We start from the raw sequence: 20,690 nt of genomic DNA, 5'->3' as shown, positions 1-20,690 counted from the left end.
AGACAGCCGCTTAACCAACTGAGCCACCCAGGCGTCCCGTGACTGGTTATTTTTATTGGCATTTCATGATTAAAAAATCACTATTAATAGTAGGTCGCCTTTTTGAAAACATCAGTTTTATGACTGTGGCATAAATCATATGTTTTCTAGATTATGCTGATTTCTTGGGCTTGTTTTTGTTTTTTAGAATTCAATGACTGCATTGATTGTGGCAGTGAAAGGAGGCTACACACAGTCAGTAAAAGAAATTTTGAAGAGGAATCCAAATGTAAATTTAACAGATAAGGATGGAAATACAGCTTTGATGATTGCATCAAAGGAGGGACATACAGAGATTGTACAGGATCTTCTTGATGCTGGAACATACGTGAACATACCTGATAGGGTAGGTTACTTATTTGAAGTTCATCTTCTGGTGGTAACAGGATGAAAGATTACATTAACTTCACACACCTTTCAGGATTCTTTGTGTATGCCCTACATTTATTTTAATAAAAGATGAATTTTATTTCTCTCTCTAAAACTAAGAAGTTACAATATATTCAATCTTTGTGAAGGGTGCTCTTTTTAATCTTTGTCAAGTAATACCGTTACTGAAAATGTCACATGTATTATTAGTCTGTAACTGTCCTTGATATCTCTGACTGTAGTGTTCGGTGTTCATGGCTGGTGTTACTCACTTTCCTAAGGCTTCAGCTACACTTAAAATTTTCAAAATAGTGCCTCTTGCTCTAATCTTTTCTCAGAGCTCTACACTTGTATTTTCAACTTTACTTGAACTGTCTGCTTGCATGTCTGATGGGCTGTAAGAGATACAGCAAGGCTGATACCTTGTTTGGTTCATCCTAACCCTGCTTTTCCTACAGTCTTCTCCAGTGGCTGGCATCACCATTCACCCAGTCGTTAAAGCCCTAAGTTCTACACATTGGCCTTGATTTATTTTCCCTACCTGCCACATCTAATTTTTCAGCAAGTCCCATCGGCTCTACCTCCAGAACACATCTTGTATCTGTCTACTTCCCTTCCCCTGTTCTAATAGGTTGTTGCCATATTAACTTTTTTCCTTTCTAGAACATACTGATCTTGTTGCTGCTTTGGGACCTCAGCACCAGCTATGTTCTGTTGGGAATGCTGATCTTCGTAATCACTATGTGGCTGTCTCCTCCTTGTCATTCTGACCTCAGCTTAAGTATGAGCTCTTCAGAAAGATCTACAGTGACCCAATCAAAAGTCACTTTCCAGTCACTTTCTATGTCATCACCATATTTTATTTGCATGCCATTTGTCTAATTTTTTGTTTGTGTTTATTGTATGTTGTCTGTCTGTCTCCTCTAGACTGTCAGTTCTTCTAGAGCTGAGAACATGTCTTTCTTGTTTCCCAGTACCTAGAACGGTACATGGCATGTAGTAAGCAATGAGATTTATAACCTTTTATTAACTTACTACTCTGGCACCACATTAATGCTAACATTCTCAAATAAAATTGGTTTGCTTTGGTTTTGTTTCTGCTTTTAATGTAGTAGTTAAGATACTACACAGGGTGCTGAATTCATTAATCCTCAAGGACTTGCCTCTTGATTTATTGAGGCCCACTAAGGATTGAGATAAGCCGTATCTCATGGACTTACCCACTCAAATTACTACAACTGATTTGTAATTTAGAGTAAAAATAAGTTATGCCCATTGCCAAAATGGCATTTTGCATTTGAAATAGTAGGAAGATATATTTAATAATGATTTTTACTTGGTAAATACAGTTTTAGGGCAAAGAGATGTCTTTATGAGGTAATAAACTTCATCTAATCCTTGTCTGGGGGGATGAGCCGGTCTTATGCACTGCTAGCTTATAGTGCCAGATTGCCTAGACTGTGGAGACTAGTCTGAGAACTACCCTCTCTCCCTTAGTAAAATGTGGTTATAAACTCACTGACAGCCCTACCCCTACAACTCCCTTTTTTACAATCCATGGCTTTCGTCAGATAGGATTATTCTAGTGGTTTTGTATTATGTGATTTCTGAATGTTCATTTGGTTCTTTGACAGCTCTGGTGTCATTTAATTTAATTTACATTTAAAATGGGAGGTTGGTCACCTTCAAATAGTATGGCTTATTGTTCTGGGTAACTCTTCTTTCTAAACTTTTGTCGTGGAATTTCAGAAATTCCTCATTTTGAGGTATAACCTGTCTCTTACTCTAAGGCTAATAATGTCTGGTATTAATGTTAGTTAACTAAAACTTTTCTGTTATTTTGAGATACTCTTTTTGCCAAAAAATTTGCAGAGACGTATCTGTTAATATACGATTAACTTCAAAACAGCGTTTATTTGTTCTTATTATCAGTTTATCCTTTTTTTTCTCTTTTGTCTTTTTAGAGTGGGGATACTGTGTTGATCGGTGCTGTCAGAGGTGGCCACGTGGAAATTGTCCGAGCACTTCTCCAGAAGTACGCTGATATAGACATTAGAGGACAGGTGTGTGCATCCCGTGCTGCGGTCCTCTTTGCGCACAGTTTACACGTTGACTGATGACCGTGCCAATCTTCTGATTGTTCTCTGGAGATGACTTAGTAGATCCCGCCTATATGAATTTTCACTACCATTATTACAGAATTTCTCTATTAATGTCATGTTAGATGACAGTAGAGCATGTTCAAAGCTCGTAGTTTTCAAATACGCCTCTCTTACTAGTGTATAAATACATTCAGTCCTGAAATGAGTAGTTCATGCTACTGAGACAGTTGCTGATACTTTGAATGTGTCCAATTTATTTATTTTCTTTAATATTTTTCCTCTGTTTTGTCTTCTTCACCCAGATGTTGTTTTTCCATCCTTGCTGTTTTATCTTTCTTCTTCTTCCCTATTATGCTTGCCTTTCCAAGGACACCTTGATAGTGACTGTGGACCTTAAGGCAGTCATAGCTCACAGAGCTACAAAGCTTATTAGTATTAGGTAGACCTCCCCTAAACTTGTGAATATATCCAATATTTCAGCAGCTTTAGGTTAAAAATCTGTACTTAATAGTCCATTTTGTTGTTGGACAGCCTACATTTCTTGGATTTGTATCCAAATCTATTTTTGAATCAAACTAATAAATATTATGCCAGATGCTATGAGGGACTTAACATGAAACCCTTGGTTGTAAGAAATAAGTATTTTAGTTAGGGAGTTTTTACTTTGTTTTACGTTTATTTTTGTGTTTTTATGTAAACAAAGAGTGATGCCTTTAGGTATGAGATGGTATATGATTGATTGCCTAGTGAACTTACTAATGTAAGAGTCTTGAGGTGGAAAAAGAAGGCATTTAGGAAGGCTTTTGAGAGAAGGTCGAATTTGAGCAAAGTTTGAAAGACTGGTTGGATTTAGACAGAGAAAAAGGATGGCTGGTATTTCGGGCAAGGATAGTGGAATAATAAGATGAGGAAATTCAAGAAAACGGGCACATGAAAGACTGTACTCCTCAGCTGGTGAAAAGGTCAGGCTGGTGGGGTGGTGGGGGGCGGCAGGGAACATGGCGTGGGAGACAGAGACGGAGTAGAAAGGGGCAGGGCTGGGGAGGTCTGAGGGCCAGGCTCGGAGTGTTGGGAAGCTACTGCACGTTGTTGAGGTGGGGAACTCTGCCAGGGAAAATCGTGTTGGGAGACTTGGTGGGGCAGCCTCAGAAAGTCAGTGACTGTCTTTGGCATTAAAATCGTAGTTTCACTGAAAGATGGTAACTGCATCTCCTATTTAGAGTTTATTTAATTCCTTTTTGTCTGTCAGTCCTGTTTTCCTATGTTGGAGTCACTTTGTTTTGTTCTCTAGCTCTCCTTCCAGGGTCAGTTGGATCTCTTCGGTTTCTGAGCTAGATGGGATTTTATTTATTTATTTATTTATTTTTTTAAAAGATTTTATTTATTTATCAGAGAGAGGGGGGCGGAGAGAGCAAGCACAGGCAGACAGAATGGCAGGCAGAGGCAGAGGGAGAAGCAGGCTCCCTGCTGAGCAAGGAGCCCGATGTGGGACTCGATCCCAAGACGCTGGGATCATGACCCGAGCCGAAGGCAGCTGCTTAACCAACTGAGCCACCCAGGCGTCCCTAGATGGGATTTTAAAGCATCAGATCCGCAGTGGTGTACGGACGCGGGGTGCGGGGAGGAAGAAAGCAAAACGTGGGAAAACCAGTTCCCCAGTTCACCGTTTGTTTGTGTGGTACATTCTCATGCATTATCTTTTGGAACAATTGGGCAGATGAAAAGCCAAGGGTCAGAATATTTGACTTGTTCAAGGATGAGCTCCGGTATTGACAGCTTCCGGTGCACGGCCCAGAAATCTGACCACATTAACAGAAGCACACTTGACCTTATCAAGTGTGTGAGGTTGCTGCTTTGTACATCAAGTAATATGTTTTCTTAGGCTTCTTTCATAAAGAATTTCTCAAGAGTCAATCCAAGATAGAATAAGGGTTAATACTATTTCCTGTTTTTTGGTAAGATCTATTAATACTTTCTGGCAGAAATGTTAAAAATCATGTTTCATGTTTACAAATAGCAGTTTCTGATACTGTATTTGAAATGAAGTGATTGTTGATTTTTTTCTATTATATAGGACAACAAAACTGCTTTGTATTGGGCTGTAGAGAAAGGAAATGCAACAATGGTGAGAGATATCTTACAGTGCAATCCTGACACCGAGATATGCACAAAGGTATCAAGAACATTTCTGTTCTAGCAATATCCAGTGCCGAATATTAGTACTGCTTATTTTTTTTAGTTGTTTTTGTTTCATATTAGAATTATACTGATTTTACTGGTAATGATCTGTATTAAATTGAGGAATAATTTTGTATCCTTTCAAAAGTTATTCATAGGAAAATATAGTGTGTAATTTGTTATGGTGATTAAATACTTTCCAAAAATGTAGTATCACCTATTCATAAATTATGGACAGGTCATTTTTTCAGATCTTTGGTACTCTTATTTGGAATGCAGAACACATTTCCTTTTAAAAGACCAATGTGAGTGGTTCTTGGTTCCCCAAACCCATCACTTTAGTCTATTTTGCTCAAATCATGTGAAAAAACATAAAACTTACATAAGACTTTAGTAATTGTATTTTGGCCTTATGCATAATAGTTTTCTGTGGGGAAAGTGTACTTGGAATCAGTATATTTGGATTGAACTGGCAGGAATTCTTTTTTTTTTTTTTTTTTAAAGATTTTATTTATTTGACAGAGAGAGAGATCACAAGTGGTCAGAGAGGCAGGCAGAGAGAGAGAGGGGGAAGCAGGCTCCCTGCTGAGCAGAGAGCCTGATGTGGGGCTCGATCCCAAGACCCTGAGACCATGACCTGAGTGAAGGCAGAGGCTTAATCCCCTGAGCCACCCAGGCACCCAGAATTGGCAGGAATTCTCAATGAATAAACAGACTCGTGGAGTCACCCCTAAGATACTCCTGTTTTATCTGCTGGAAATTGTTACCAGCATCTTTCTATACTATGGTAGCTTTAGTGCCCTAGGGCAGAAAGTTTTCTGGGATACTTTTTCGTGTGAGGGTGACTCATTGATAATATATATATATATATATATATATATATATATTTTAAACTAATGTATCAGCCACTGTGACCATTTGGGGGTTCTGATCAGGTTTCTGTCTTCTAATTCAGTGCTGAATTATATATCCCTTAATTTGATTTTGAAAAGCAGTTGTGAACTTTGAGGTTTTCCAGAGGCACACTTTTTGTATCAAATTGTTTTCTGTGTTACAGACAGGTGCTCAGCTGCACAGAGCACTGAAGTGATGTTGGTAAAGATCTCTGACAAATCTAGGCACTGGCTTGGCTGGACATTTCCTGGCCAAGCTGTAGGTTGGTGGGTGGGAGGTGGTGTGAATGGGAAGTAGCTTCCCACGTGCCAATGGTAGAACCTGGGGGATGGTCAGATCAGTGAGGGGGAGGGGACTGTTGCCAGGAATGGCTGATAGGTAGCTGGGCATATCCATTTTTGGCTGAGTGATAGAAAATTACTTTGGTACAAATGATTGGTTGGGAAAGGGAAAACATTTTCTTGTTAGTTTTTACAGCTATGTCTTCCTGAGAACATTTTCAGTGTAGACTTGTGCCAGAGTCAGATATTTAAATTCTTACATGTGCACTGATGTGACTTCCAGCATTTATGAGTGAAGCTATTAATCTGGCAAACCTTCTTATCTCTGCCCGCAGGATGGCGAAACACCACTTATAAAAGCTACCAAGATGAGAAATATTGAAGTAGTAGAACTGCTGCTGGATAAAGGAGCTAAAGTGTCTGCTGTAGATAAGGTAAAACATCTGTGTGGAGAGAACACTTTCGGGAAGGTTGTTGGTAGACTGACATGTATATTCACTGGACTTAAGGGAGTCTGGTTTTATTTTGTGGAGGGAGAGATGACTTGCTGGGGCTATCTGTGTGGGATTTTGTTCCTGTGATATCTTCTTGGCCCTTCCGACAGTGTGCTGAGGAGTGCGCAGGCTTAGGATGCTATTAAAGGGGCTGCACCCGATTTTCCTTCTGTTGCTCGTACCAGTAGGGCACGCCGCCGTTGACCACCGTCCAAGGAGGATGCCGTCAGATGTCCAGCTTCTTGCAGACAAATAGGAGGGAAGACTCTGAGGGGCTGGGAAAGATAGACTCAGAGCAGACTAGCGTTAATATCCACTAACAGGAGATAAAATGTTCTGCCATGTACTTGCCATAATCCTCTTAGAGAAATGTTCATATTTTCCATGGTAAATTTAACTCTCAATTGCTTAATACATCATATAGAATTGATTCCTGGCTTGATTTTTTCATTTTAAACAGAATTCTTTCTCTACTTCCAATTGATTTCCTCCCATAAAAGGAGTGAATTGATTTACATATGAAGTAAGAAATAAAACTTTTTCCATCTGAACATGTAAGATTTGGACTCTCCTAATTCAAAATGGATTGAAGTTTTGTCCTTCTGTTATTTATGAGGCAATTAAACAAACCACAGAATCAATATGCATTTGCATTTATCAAGAAACCATGTTATTTAAGAAAAAAAAAATCTCCCACCTATTGTTACCATGTTTGTATAATTTCATATAAAAGGAAGGAAATGAGGAATGATACAAAGTCGGGAGATTTTGCAGTTGAATATATTTGACTTTGTAGAAAACTTCGTGCATTGCCTTTTTTTTTTCATTCTGCCATTGACTCATTTCTGGCTCTGGTCTCCTAATTTGCAAATAAGAAACTACTGGACTAAGTGCCCTTGAAGATTCCGCATGGCCTCGTTAATTTGGTAACATGCCATTAACAAATATTCGTTTCATACTCAGTAATAAATTTCCTGGATTTCTCTGTCTCCATATCCTTTTGTGTATTGCTTTGCCTCGTCAGCACATACTTGCTGACAAGCACACATGATACTTGGAGCATTTGTTCATTCATTCAGCACATACTTCGTGTGGATGGGTGAGGTGGCTGTCGTGATAGAATTTGGAATACAAACCTGCAAAGGTCTTGATTCTGGCTCTTCATGGAGGATTTTATCCAGATACATTTCAGAATGAGCATTAATGCTATTTTCACCTGGCCTCTTCCTGATCTCAGTTCTGCACACTGACTGAGTGTATTGTCTCCCCTGCAATTTCAGAAACCTTGTGTCTGGCAGAAATGTCACAGGTGATATTTCTACCTTCTCATAGGTTTGGGGATAAGAGATGGGGTTCAGGTGGGGAAATGATGAAATCTGGTTAGGATGTGTTTTGTTTGAAGGCTGATGAGACATTCAGGAGGCATCAGGAAGTGTGGGACTAGAATTTGGGCAAGAAATCAAGCCCAGTGATGAGAATTTGGCACTTGAGTTACCAAGAGATAAGGATTGCATGGTGCAACTACGGTCATCAGTGGGAAGAAAACTGAGATCAGAACTTTACTTTTCTCATGGCACATATCACTTTCTACTTTTTAAATTTGCATGTTTCTCTAATTTCTTCCTCTTATAGTGTAAGCTTTGTAAGGTCAGGGACTGTTTTGTCTTCCATCTTTATGTACCCCGTACAGTGCATTACATAGAATGAGCTCAGTACGTAGTTATTGTACCATGTGTTCAGGATGAGGAAAGAGAATCTAGAAAAGGAAGAAGTAGATCCAAAGCAGAAGAGGAGAGTCAAAATCAAGATAAGGTTGTGCGGTGAAAGCTATAGGAAGAATGCTGCAGGGTCATTTTCATTTAGTGTTTGAGAGAGATCCAGGGTAGTTCTCATCTGAGAACTTAATTTGTTAACTTTTTAGGTCATTGTCTTCAAGAGAGAGATTTTTGAAGTAAAAAGTGAAGGACACATTGCAGACCCTTTTGTTTGTTTGTTTGTTTGTTTTTACGTGTTTTCATTAGTGTTGGATGTGAATACTATTGTGATTGGGGATTCGAATTAGGGAAGAAGGTAGGTCGATGAAGGGAGAAGTGGAAGTTGCGGAGGGCAGAAGAGGGTGTATTGGCGAGAGATGGATGGAACGATATGAAGGACTCCAAGGAGAAAAGTGTAGGAGGAAATTTAAGGGCTTCGTATGATGGTGGCTGATTGGCAGAGGGTATGGGAGCAGAGGAGATCATTCATGCTAGATGGGACAGCAGTTTGGATTGTGACGCCTTCTAGACAAATGCAGAAGAAAGTTGTACAGTAGAATTTAAATTAGTTGAGGAAAGTGGAGGGACAGTAAATACCTGGGTGACGAGTAGGGGTAGATCCGTGGCCTGGGAGGTGCGGCAAGGAGAAAGCCTGTTCCTTCTCTTTTCAGGGAGTTGAGTGGAGGGGAGAAGAATGACTTTCCTTCTCGAGGGCTGTGGGAGAAATAATACCCAGGAAGGCCTAGGTGAGAAACTTGAGAAAAAGGTGACAGAGAAGTAGAAATAAAAATTCAGATTATTTATTCACTCTATATGAAAAATATGAAAAGTTCAGATTTTTTTCATTATTTTACAGAAACTTGAAAATTATTATTCTGTATATACCATATGTAGAGTACATGAAAGTTCCAATTTTCTGTCCGTTTTACAGAAAGGAGACACTCCTTTGCATATTGCTATTCGTGGCAGGAGTCGGAAACTGGCAGAACTTCTTTTAAGAAATCCCAAAGACGGGAGGTTGCTATATAGGCCCAATAAAGCAGGCGAGACTCCCTACAACATTGACTGTAGCCATCAAAAAAGTATTTTAACTCAAATATTTGGAGCCAGTAAGTATTGGGTTTTGTTCCTGACTGAGCTTTTAAAAAATGAATGTTATATAAAAAATTAAGAAGCCAATTTTTGCATTTATCACTTAACTGGGGATTATGGATGTTGAGAAAGTTACTGTTTTGCTGTGGAAAAATATTCCTTCCTGTCTCGACCCCTTCTGCATTGTCCTATAGCATCTAAATGAAGTACGTCCAGAGTTATCCATCAGCTTTTTTTTTTTTTTTTTTTAATTTGACAGAGATAGAGAGAGAGCACAAGTAGGCAGAGCAGCAGGCAGAGGGAGAGGGAGAAGCAAGCTGTCCACTGAGCAGGGAGCCCGATGTGGGGCTCGATCCCAGGCCCCTGGGATCATGAGCTGAGCCGAAGGCAGCCGCCTAACCGACTGAGCCTCCCAGGTGCCCCTCCATCAGCTTTTAAGACCTCTAAAAATCTAGCCGGCTTCTTAAAAATCCTTTCCCTCATTCTCCCAGGTATACATCGTGCTTTTATCTAAACATGGTCTGTTTTCTCTGTGGCCTGAGGGCTTAGAGTTCTCCGTGTTTGCTCGTTATGCCTTCCACAGGCCTGCCCTCTCCATCTCCACCAAGGTTCCTTGTCCAAATCCTCTCCTCCAAGGCTCCTGTCAAAGTGATAAATTAATTTGGTGAGAATTCCTGTCTCAAAGCCATTGAACCTTTCTACCTGGAGTCTCTTTTTCTCCAGTTACTATATTTTATTTTTCAGTAACATTTAATAGCTTACTTTATGTAATGAAGAAAGTTTTACATAGTAAGAACGTTTTACATAGTAAGAAAGTATTTTGCATAGTAAGTATATTACAGTAATACACATATAGTAGTATACATAGTAAGTATATTACATAGTATTTTACATAGCAAGAAAGTATCACGTGTATTAATATTATTCCTATGTACTGGTTTATGTTTTAATCATATTGATTTTAAAATGTACCTTGTTTCACATTTTAAACTTTCTGAAATTGGAACGTGTCTTATAGCTGATGGATAGGAGAGCATCGGGTCACAGCTTGGCAACATGTTTTTTCTCTCTTGGTTATGCATAATAACGATGCATCTTGCAATAAGTAGGTGTCTTAAGTTCAGTGAAATATGGTGTTTAAGAGTCAAGAATCTTTTAACCTATTTTTTCACACACGTAACTGTTGAATGTAAGGTTTTTTTTCTAATTAAATGACCAATTGATAACTGAGAATTGAGGTTCTTTTTTAGTGGTAATGTCTGTTTTTAATGTGAGGATATGGCATGTTTATAATTACAGGACACTTGTCTCCTACGGAAACAGACGGGGACATGCTCGGTTACGATTTGTATAGCAGCGCGCTAGCAGATATCCTCAGCGAGCCGACCATGCAGCCGCCCATTTGTGTGGGGCTGTACGCACAGTGGGGAAGTGGGAAATCCTTCTTACTCAAGAAACTAGAAGGTGAAGGGCATGTTTGTGCAAAGTCTATATATAACAAGGCTTCCTCTGGTGTTTTTTTCTGAAGTGAAGCACGATAGGTCTTCGTGTATGAGTGTATGTTGCACAGTTGTCTAAATGGGATGGTGCTACTCCTTCCGGTTGATCCTCCTCACAGTTATTTTGAGTTCTCCTACAACAAAGATCCAGCTGTGTTAGAACACTCTTGAGGCCCCTTGGTAGCAGATTTTCTGCATGTGCTGTTTGCTGTTATTTTTAATTTTAAGTAGACTCCACACCTAACATGGGGCTTGAACTCAGGACCCCAAAATCAAGAGTTGCATGCTCCACTGACTGAGCCACCAGGCTCCCCGCATTTGCTGTTTATAATCATCCTGTGCAGAGCCCTTCCGAAACCTGTCACTTTGCATGGAATACCCAGCAGCATCGCCTCCCGGGTGTGCCCCGTGCTGCAGTCCCAAAGGGCTCTTGGCTCCTGCAAGAGCAGACTAGGTCCTTTTCCTGAGTTGCTCCCTGTGTTACCTAGACAGCACCTCGCATTGTCCCTTTGATTGGCAAAATCTTACTCATTCTAAAGGGACAGGTTTCAATATTACCTGTAAAATTTTTACCAAGTTTTGTTGAAAGAATGACTTGTTCAGGGCTCATCTGGGCTCAGCCCACACGTTTAAGAGCAGTGACTCTCAAATGTGATTGCCGGGAGAAGGGGTGAGGAGGCGTGCCACAGAGGCAGGGTGGTCATGTGGAGGACACATAGCAAAGTCATGTGTTCCAGTTTTGTATGTGGAAACAATACAAACCACAAAAAATAACAGAATCTTGACAGATGGGAATATATGGAAAAAGATTTGTGTGTCCTCAGTATGAAGCAAGAGAGTGAGTAAAATGGGTGGGTGAATCCCTAGGGAATGAAGTTGGGATGTTTGTCTAAAGAGAACATTGGCTAAAATGATGAAGTAGCAACATTCCATCCATGGCCTTAGTAAGTGCCCAGTAAATGTTCATGTTGAAAGTTTCAGATTGAGTTAGAAGCAGCCTCTTTGGAGAACAGTGTGGAGATTCCTTAAGAAATTAAAAATAGAACTTCCCTATGACCCTGCCATTGCACTCCTCGGTATTTACCCCAAAGATACAGATGTAGTGAAAAGAAGGGCCATCTGTACCCCAGTGTTTATAGCAGCAATGGCCACGGTCGCCAAACTGTGGAAAGAACCAAGATGCCCTTGAACGGACGAATGGATAAGGAAGATGTGGTCCATATACACTATGGAGTATGATGCCTCCATCAGAAAGGATGAATACCCAACTTTTGTAGCAACATGGACGGGACTGGAAGAGATTATGCTGAGTGAAATCAGTCAAGCAGAGAGAGTCAATTATCATATGGTTTCACTTATTTGTGGAGCATAACAAATAGCATGGAGGACATGGGGAGTTAGAGAGGAGAAGGGAGTTGGGGGAAATTGGAAGGGGAGGTGAACCATGAGAGACCATGGACTCTAAAAAACAACCTGAGGGGTTTGAATTGGTGGGTGGGTGGGAGCTTAGGGTACCAGGTGGTGGGTATTATAGAGGGCACGGATTGCATGGAGCACTGGGTGTGGTGAAAAAATAATGAATACTGTTATGCCGAAAATAAATAAAAAATAAATTAAAAAAAAAAGAAGAAGTTGTATTCTCAAAGACTTGGGAGAAGAAAGCCATAACTACTGAAACTAATATTACATTACTGGAATTTAAATAAAAACTTGGAGGGGGAAAAAAAGTTGTTGTATTTCTTTAAAAAAAAAAATGGATTAAGGTTTTCCCGTTTCTCTTTCAGATGAAATGAAGACTTTTGCAGGACAACAGATTGAGCCTCTTTTTCAGTTCTCCTGGCTCATAGTGTTTCTGACCTTGCTGCTTTGTGGGGGGCTTGGTTTACTGTTTGCTTTCACTGTCGACCTGAATCTTGGAATAGCAGTATCATTGAGCTTCTTGGCTCTCTTATACATATTTTTTAGTAAGTTTTTGCTTTTTATTTTTTTCAAAAAATAAAGATGATGTTAAGTACTTCTTGTTTTATTTAAAATATTATCTTAATATTTTATATTTATATACCTATATTTATGAAATATAAAATATTATCTATATCTCTCCCGTAAGTGATTTTCATATTTAATTACAAGAGTTTCATAATCTTTTTGCTATTTTGTAAGTTGGCTTCAAGGAACATTGTTCACAATCTGGCTAGAATAGCTTTAAACACTGGTGTACTGCTCATTAATATTGAAATAGAACTCTAATTTACTATACTCACTTTTTTATATGTTAATGATTTACTATATTTAGGTCTTTTTTGAAAGTAAGTCTTCATAGCCGTCAGTGGGATGCTGTTGGGCATTTTGATCATCCCTATGATCTTCATTTTACTTAAAAGCAAAGTAAAAAACATCAATTATAGTCCCGTTCTTAGGGGATATCTTCAGTCATAGCAGAGGAAATAGATTCACTATTGGAGGAACTGGTGATTTCAACAGGTGCAAAAAGTGACAAACCCAAAATCATTTATATTTGAGTCTGAACTAAGTCATATGTTTCTGTTTAAGGCATTATCTTTCTCATTGTGTTTCTTACATCACATTTTAGTTAGTTTACTTTTTGTTTTTTTAAAGATTTTACTTATGTATTTGACAGAGATCACAAGTAGGCAGAGAGGCAGGCGGGAGAGCGCGGGGGAAGCAGGCTCCCTGCTGAGCCGAGAGAGCCCGATGTGGGGCTCGATCCCAGGACCCCAAGATCATGACCTGAGCTGAAGGCAGAGGCCTTAACCCACTGAACCACCCAGGCGCCCGTTAGTTTACTTTCTACACACGTTCTCTGTGTTGGTGAATTAGCTGAGGAATTCTTTGAGGAATAGCTAGGAAATAGCATGGAACCAGGGAGAGTCATGTAAGCCTGCCTCTCAGTACTTAATATTTGCCAGTGTGAGAAAAGAGGTTGCTTGGGTCATGATTGTTTTGAATAATTTTTTAAAACTGTGTATTTCAGTTGTCATTTACTTTGGTGGACGAAGGGAAGGAGAGAGTTGGAATTGGGCCTGGGTTCTCAGCACTAGATTGGCAAGACATATTGGATATTTGGAACTCCTCCTCAAATTGATGTTTGTAAACCCACCTGAATTGCCAGAGCAGACCACTAAAGCTTTACCTGTGAGGTAAGTTGGTCCCTTTGACAGAAGTAGCTTTTTGTAAGATGAAGCAAAAATAAAGTTTATAATGCTTTCTCAGTGTACATTCCAAAAAACATTGGTTTCCTCTTTTTTTTTTTTTTTTTTGAGTTTTTATTTATTTGTCAGAGAGATTGAGAGAGAGCTAGCACGCGCGCATAAGCAGGGGGAGCGGCAGGAAGCAGAGGGAGAGGGAGAAGCACACTCCCAGCCAAGCAAGGTCTCGATCCCAAGACCCTGGGATCATGACCCAAGCCAAAGGCAGACGCTTAACCGACTGAGCCACCCAGGCATCCCAAGGCATTTTTCTTAAACTTCATATATGAGAAATAAAACAACACGTCCTGGTTAAATAGGTTTGAGAAAGCACTTTATATTATATCTTCCTCTTGTACGTAAAAGGAACAGAGACACCTCTCCCTAAAAAATTCTGGTTAACTTTGATTTACCAAATTTGATCCGAGCATCTCCCATCCTGCCACGACACGACGCCTTTCCCATCCTTTGGGAACACTTTGAAGAGAGCGCAGGATGTAGGATGGGGGCCTGGCATCCCCTTGCATTAGCCTGTAATGTTGGCTACTGAGCGTGCCCTCTGAGATGCTCTTTCCTTGCCTGTGGAAATAAATTGACTTGCCTATCTAAAATTATCATTAATGTCAAAGAGGAAATGTATGAGAAAATAGTTCAGAAAAGGTGAAAAACATATATGTCAAGAATAAAGGAAAAGTAGAGGGCTCCAGAAGAACATCAAGTGAAAAAAGGAATTGAAAGCAAGAGGAATTTAGTAGAAATTAGCAAAATAGTTAAATGGATACTAATGATTAAGAATTTTAAAATTATTAAAAGATAAAATGTGTAACTTAAGTTGAATAAATAAGCCAAACTAGATGAAACATCAAAACTGTGAATATAAGAGATAAAGATAAAAACTTACATAATTAGCATATATGATTAAGTATTAGAAGGATTTACAGATGAAAAGGTAAAATGAAAAAGTTAAGAAAACATGCAGAGTAGAATAAAATAATTGAGGGAAATATTTTCACAGAAATTTTATTCTATTTTATTTTTTTTCTTTTTAAGATTTTATTCATTTATTTGACAGACAGAGATCACAGTAGGCAGAGAGGCAGGCAGAGAGAGGGGGAAGCAGGCTCCCCACTGAGCAGAGAGCCCGATGTGGAGCTCTATCCCAGGAACCTTGGATCATGACCCGAGCTGAGGGCAGAGGCTTTAACCCACTGAGCCATCCAGGTGTCCCCAGAAAGTTTATTTTAAATTAATGACACGGTATTTCAAAAAAAGAACAATTAAAATAGCATAAATTGTGCCTGGGTGGCTCAGTGGATTAAAGCCTCTGCCTTTGGCTCAGGTCATGATCCCAGGATCCTGGGATTGAGCCCCGCATCAGGCTTTCTGCTCAGCAGGGAGTTCTCTCTCTTTGTGCTTCTCTGCCTACTTGTGATCTCTGTCAAATAAATAAATAAAATCTAAAAAAAATAAAATAGCCTAAGTCAAGGTCACACAACAGAGTACAGTGTGATCCTGGACGGTATTTTGAAAACAGTGCTTTTACATACCATTGAGGTGATCATTTAGTTTAGGGATGGAAGGGGAGAAAGGAGCAAATGCAGAAGTCCTATCCGTTCAGAGAATCAGGATACAAATGATTCAGTTATCTCAAAGAATAACCTGAGAAGAATCTTTCACACCTCATTTCTAAGTCCTTACTAAATGTTTAAGCTATAAATAAAACATTCTAAAACTTGAGTTTTCAAATGGCCTTAAATTCTTAATGACTGTAGTATCCTGTCAGCGTTTTGATCTCTCGGTTGGTGCCTCACACACTTCCCTGAGTGGCTCTTTCAGTCACTGTGCCATCGGCCACTGCAGGTGGCCGATGCCTTGCCTGAGCTCTGCCGCCATGTGTTACTCCTCTGCTTTTCGTCAGTTAACTTCATACAACTCTGCTGCATTTCACTTGGGTTATTGCCTTTTCCTAAGACAGGTATGTCTGATGCTAGAAGTGGGAGGAACCTAATTACAAGTTCTTTTCCCTCTTAAGAACTTTAATGACAATATTTTAAAAGAGACTTTAAGAAAATGTAGAGTCACATGATACAGAGATGACGTATATAGAAATTATTTATTTCTTTAGATACCCAAGTTACATTTTATTCCCCCATTCCCCCCAAGGTTTTTGTTCACAGATTACAACAGGCTGTCCAGTGTAGGTGGAGAAACATCGATGGCTGAAATGATCGCTACTCTCTCGGATGCCTGTGAGAGAGAGTTTGGCTTTTTGGCGACCAGGCTCTTTCGAGTATTCAAGACTGAAGATTCGCAGGGTAGGCCTTCCTTGCTCCTCCTCCTCTGTGTGTGTGTGTAGGGGATGAGGATGGGATGAATATTCCTGTGAAAACATGAATTGAGTGTTAGAAATTCATATGCTATGACTGTCACATTTATGGTCTTCTAGATGCTTCGTATGTAAGTAATTGGTAAAACCATTTTCTGTCTTACAGGCAAAAAGAAATGGAAAAAGACCTGTTGCCTGCCATCCTTTGTCATCTTCCTTTTTATCTTCGGCTGCATTATTGCTGGAATTACTCTCCTGGCTATCTTCAGGGTCGACCCGAAACATCTGACAGTGAATGCTGTTCTCATATCAATCGCTTCAATAGTGGGATTGGCCTTCGTGCTGAACTGCCGTACGTGGTGGCAGGTGCTGGACTCTCTCCTGAATTCTCAGAGGAAACGCCTCCATAATGCTGCCTCCAAACTGCACAAGCTAAAAAGTGAAGGATTCATGAAGGTAAGCGCTCACGGATCATTCGGAAGTAACTGAATGTGAGCTTGCCACCATGACCTTGATGGTGGGGCTTTAGGGCGTGGACTCTGTCAATGTTACAGTGTTGCATTTGTTTTTAGTTTTATTCCACATTTGCCCTGTGGAAATATATGTTTGACGTGGGAAACATTAAAACAATACAGGTTTTTATAAAATAGACTTTTATAAGGTATTCCTAGGAATTAGGAGATTGCTCCACAGGTCACCACCACCTACCTAATAACAGTGGGTTTCCTGCCTGATAAGATAGGCTCCTCAGTAGAGAAAGCAGATTAAACCACTAAAACATATAAAATAGAACTGTACTTTTAGATTCAAAAGGGACTTCATACAATATCTATAGCCCCTTTCCTTTGATCAAGGTCACAGGCCATCTGGAGCCAACTGTAATGTGGTGTTCAGAGCATTTGAATTTGCATTCAATGACTTTCAGAGCATGTGATCTTGGCAAATAAGTCACTCAGCCTAGTGTGTCTTTTGAAGTGGTTATGACTGTGGCTACCTCATTGTATGGGTAAAGGGCTCTAATTTATGTAAAGTCACTTTATAAATTGTGAAGCACTCACTGCAGTTTTACATGGGGCCAGAACTGGCTGTGAGGACTTGGGATTTTTTTTCTTCCTGTTAGATGAGATTCTGTCAGGCTTTTTAAGAAATGTGCTTCAATTTCTTACATCTTCAGTGCTTCTGTCCTTTCTTTTGTGCAGGTTCTTAAGTGTGAAGTGGAGCTAATGGCCAGGATGGCAAAAACCATTGACAGTTTCACTCAGAATCAGACAAGGCTGGTGGTGATCATTGATGGACTGGACGCCTGCGAGCAGGACAAAGTACTCCAGATGCTGGACACTGTATGTCTTAGCCATCTTGAAACTTAAATTTGTCACATGTGGCAGCCAAGAGGAATGACTTGTGAATTTCTCAAGTGGAATTTGAATAGTACTTTTTCTTTTGTAAAACCAACCATTTTTTTTTTTAAGTGCAAAAGCATAACAGGAGTAAATGTCTCATCACAAACAGATTTAAACAATTTTAGCCCAATGGCTGTGTGAGCAAATGAATGGAGTAGCTCTAAAGTCCATGGTGTGACTCCACCTTTCTTTTGCAGATGATTATGATTAGAATCAGAGGCAATAGTAGGGAACCCTCAGAATCTGTAGTTTTTGTTGAAGGCGGGGTACATCAGTGGCTCTCTGTGAGGCATGGTAAAGCAGTAGTATGTAGCTGTGGAGAGACACCAGTGTGCCCAGCGCCTCATGTCTGCTCACAAATATGTCTGTGTGTGTCGTTCTTTCCTTTAATGTAGACCACAAATATCTCAGAATAGGACAGGGTTAATTGTTTTCTGTGGAGGTTTTATCAGTTAGGTTTTATTACAGTTAGGTGATGAAAAATTGTCAAATGGTGAAAAACCAGATTGAGACCTTAATGAAATTTATTTTCATATGAAATAATATTTTGAAAAAAGTAGTATTTAAGAAATACAGTCATCAAAGGATAATACGGGTTTTTGTTGCTTTGGATAATTTGAACTTTATATCATAAGTACACATTTTTTCTACCACAGGTCCGAGTTCTGTTTTCAAAAGGCCCCTTCATTGCCATTTTTGCAAGTGATCCGCATATTATCATCAAGGCAATTAACCAGAACCTCAACAGCGTGCTTCGTGACTCAAATATAAACGGTCATGACTATATGCGCAATATAGTTCACTTACCTGTTTTTCTTAATAGTCGTGGACTCAGCAATGCAAGAAAATTTCTTGTGACTTCAACAACAAATGGGGACATTCCGTGCCCAGATACTGCAGGTAAAGAGTCAGTTCCTTGGGCACTTCAGTTTGAAGGAGTTACGTAATGTTTTATGGTGACTCACCTTTTACCTTGAAAAATACTGTTGGTATTTCACTTCTCTTTATATGTCATGTACAACAGAATTTTAATAGAGTGATGCTCTCTCAACAAATTCTTTAAGGGACCCAGGAAGATGCCGACAGAAGAGTTTCACAGAACAGCCTTGGAGAAATGACTAAGCTCGGTAGCAGAACAGCCCTGAACAGACGGGTAAGCTGCCCCTTGTTCTGAGCCACGTGTTCTTGTGCTGCTGTTTGAGTAGAGCGAAGGTGATGCAACTCAAATATAAGCTATAAGCTGCTGTAGATGCTGCATTAAGCTCATCCAATATATTTTATTACTGAATTTCCTTTCGGCTTCAGATGGCTTTTTAGGAACTACGTGAGCCTGGAGCCCATAGCAACTGTGGATTGTACGGTAGTCCCCCTCCTCCCCTGGCCTCTTCCCAGGCACCTGCCTCAGAGCAGCCGAATTAGGCTCTCTGCGAGTGAGATTTTAAAACTCTCCAGAGGATGTCATCCAGGGTGGAGAAGGCCCATATCCATTCCAGGTCAAGTTGTACCCATTCCAGGTGCCCGTTGCCACCAGACCATGGCGGGGAAAGAGGCTCATGGTGTGAGAAGAGCTCCGTGCGCTTCCTGCCGGCCGTCCTCCCTCCCTGATGGCTGCAAGCTCCGTCCCTTTCTTTTGCACCCACGCAGTGATTTTGTGTCCTGCCCGGCCATCTGGGTTTCTCCTCGAACACTCAGGTTTTCCCTGCCCTACCCCACTCTTAGAACCCTGTTTTGTACAGAGATCGAGGGCGTGTTACAAGACAGGAAGATGTCCACTCGGGGTACAGGACGGTGAGAATGCCACTTGATGCTGGGCCAGCACTGGCACTCTCTTCTTTTTCCAGGTTGCTGCCATTACATTTGAGACATTTTATATGTGTTTTCAATGACATTTTGATGTTCTGATTTTATGTCTCTAACCTGTACAAGTATGAATGCAAAATTAATATGAAAGACAGTTGATCATACTAAATTAGGAGGGTATCATTTCCCATTTCAAATTTGTCTCTTAGTAGTCTGGCCTCTTGGGCTCCCTGTGCTTGCATCCACCATGACTTCAGAGGAGAACTCGCCTTTGTTGTCCCTGTTCTTCCTCCGACTAGAAGGGATTCTCTGCCCCACTCTGCCCACAGGAGTGCCTCTAATTCTTATCCATATGTAAGCGTAGTTGTCACACATTTAAAAATCACCCAAACATCAAAATGCTGAATCCTTGAAATAAAGAGTTTATGTACTCTGTTATTTCAGGGTCCCTCTGATATTGGAACTCCTGTAAGAGTTTGACTTGCATTCTCTACCAAATTTTGCTTATTTATAATCTTTAAGGCATTTAACTTTCTCTAACTGTACAGCAATAAATCAAAATACATCTGAAGTTAAACCACACCATTGGATGCAGTTGTTGCTAATACAACTTTATAACTGCTCTGTAAAGATTTGCCTCAGGGAATAACAATAATAATGCCTATTATTGTTATATAATCTTCCTCTTTGACTAACATTTTGGATTGTTTTTATTGTCATCATAAACATACCATAACTTCTCAAAAAGCCCTAAGTTCTCAGACTTGAAGTATTGGTTCATGCTTATTGTTCTTAAACTCTTCCAGGATACTTACCGAAGAAGGCAGATGCAGCGGACCATTACTCGGCAGATGTCCTTTGATCTTACAAAACTGCTGGTTACCGAGGACTGGTTCAGTGACATAAGTCCTCAGACCATGAGAAGGTTACTTAATATTGTTTCTGTGACAGGTAACTTCTTATAGTAGATAATAAACTTGATCACATTAGGAAAGCAATTCAGTTTCAGAAACAGAAGGATGTACTGTGTTCGTAACGTTTATACTGCTGTGTACCACTTTTATTTGCATTAAGTATATCTAATAAAACCTACATTAGTTTTGACGATGAAAATCAACTATTGGTTGTACCCTGTTATTTTTAAAATTCGATGACTTAAAAAATCTTTTATTTCATCTCAGGTTTTTCTCTTTGTATAAAGATAATTTTATGCTAACTTGTATGACTGAGTATATAATTTAAAATGTTGACATTCA

At 39.8% G+C, this 20,690-nt stretch overlaps 1 protein-coding gene across 10 annotated transcripts in view; it reads left to right on the top strand.

Moving 5' to 3' along the window:
• The window catches only part of KIDINS220 (kinase D interacting substrate 220), a 94,580-nt gene that overhangs the window by 27,124 nt on the left and 46,766 nt on the right, over positions 1 to 20,690 (top strand). For all 10 annotated transcript variants that reach the window (XM_059405118.1, XM_059405115.1, XM_059405110.1 and 7 more), the window contains exons 8-21: positions 188 to 385; positions 2,373 to 2,471; positions 4,585 to 4,683; positions 6,199 to 6,297; positions 9,043 to 9,220; positions 10,503 to 10,667; positions 12,487 to 12,666; positions 13,695 to 13,860; positions 16,072 to 16,223; positions 16,401 to 16,690; positions 17,434 to 17,574; positions 18,291 to 18,534; positions 18,699 to 18,787; positions 20,241 to 20,385. In XM_059405118.1, coding sequence (XP_059261101.1) covers positions 188 to 385; positions 2,373 to 2,471; positions 4,585 to 4,683; positions 6,199 to 6,297; positions 9,043 to 9,220; positions 10,503 to 10,667; positions 12,487 to 12,666; positions 13,695 to 13,860; positions 16,072 to 16,223; positions 16,401 to 16,690; positions 17,434 to 17,574; positions 18,291 to 18,534; positions 18,699 to 18,787; positions 20,241 to 20,385 — 2,245 coding nt within the window. The remainder of the gene's footprint in view (positions 1 to 187; positions 386 to 2,372; positions 2,472 to 4,584; positions 4,684 to 6,198; positions 6,298 to 9,042; positions 9,221 to 10,502; positions 10,668 to 12,486; positions 12,667 to 13,694; positions 13,861 to 16,071; positions 16,224 to 16,400; positions 16,691 to 17,433; positions 17,575 to 18,290; positions 18,535 to 18,698; positions 18,788 to 20,240; positions 20,386 to 20,690) is intronic.

The sequence above is a fragment of the Mustela nigripes genome, chromosome 7 (genome assembly GCF_022355385.1).
Source record: "Mustela nigripes isolate SB6536 chromosome 7, MUSNIG.SB6536, whole genome shotgun sequence".
Classification (NCBI taxonomy): domain Eukaryota; kingdom Metazoa; phylum Chordata; class Mammalia; order Carnivora; family Mustelidae; genus Mustela; species Mustela nigripes.
The sequence above is the reverse complement of the archived record's forward strand: the minus strand, read 5'-3'. Positions and strand labels throughout refer to the sequence as shown.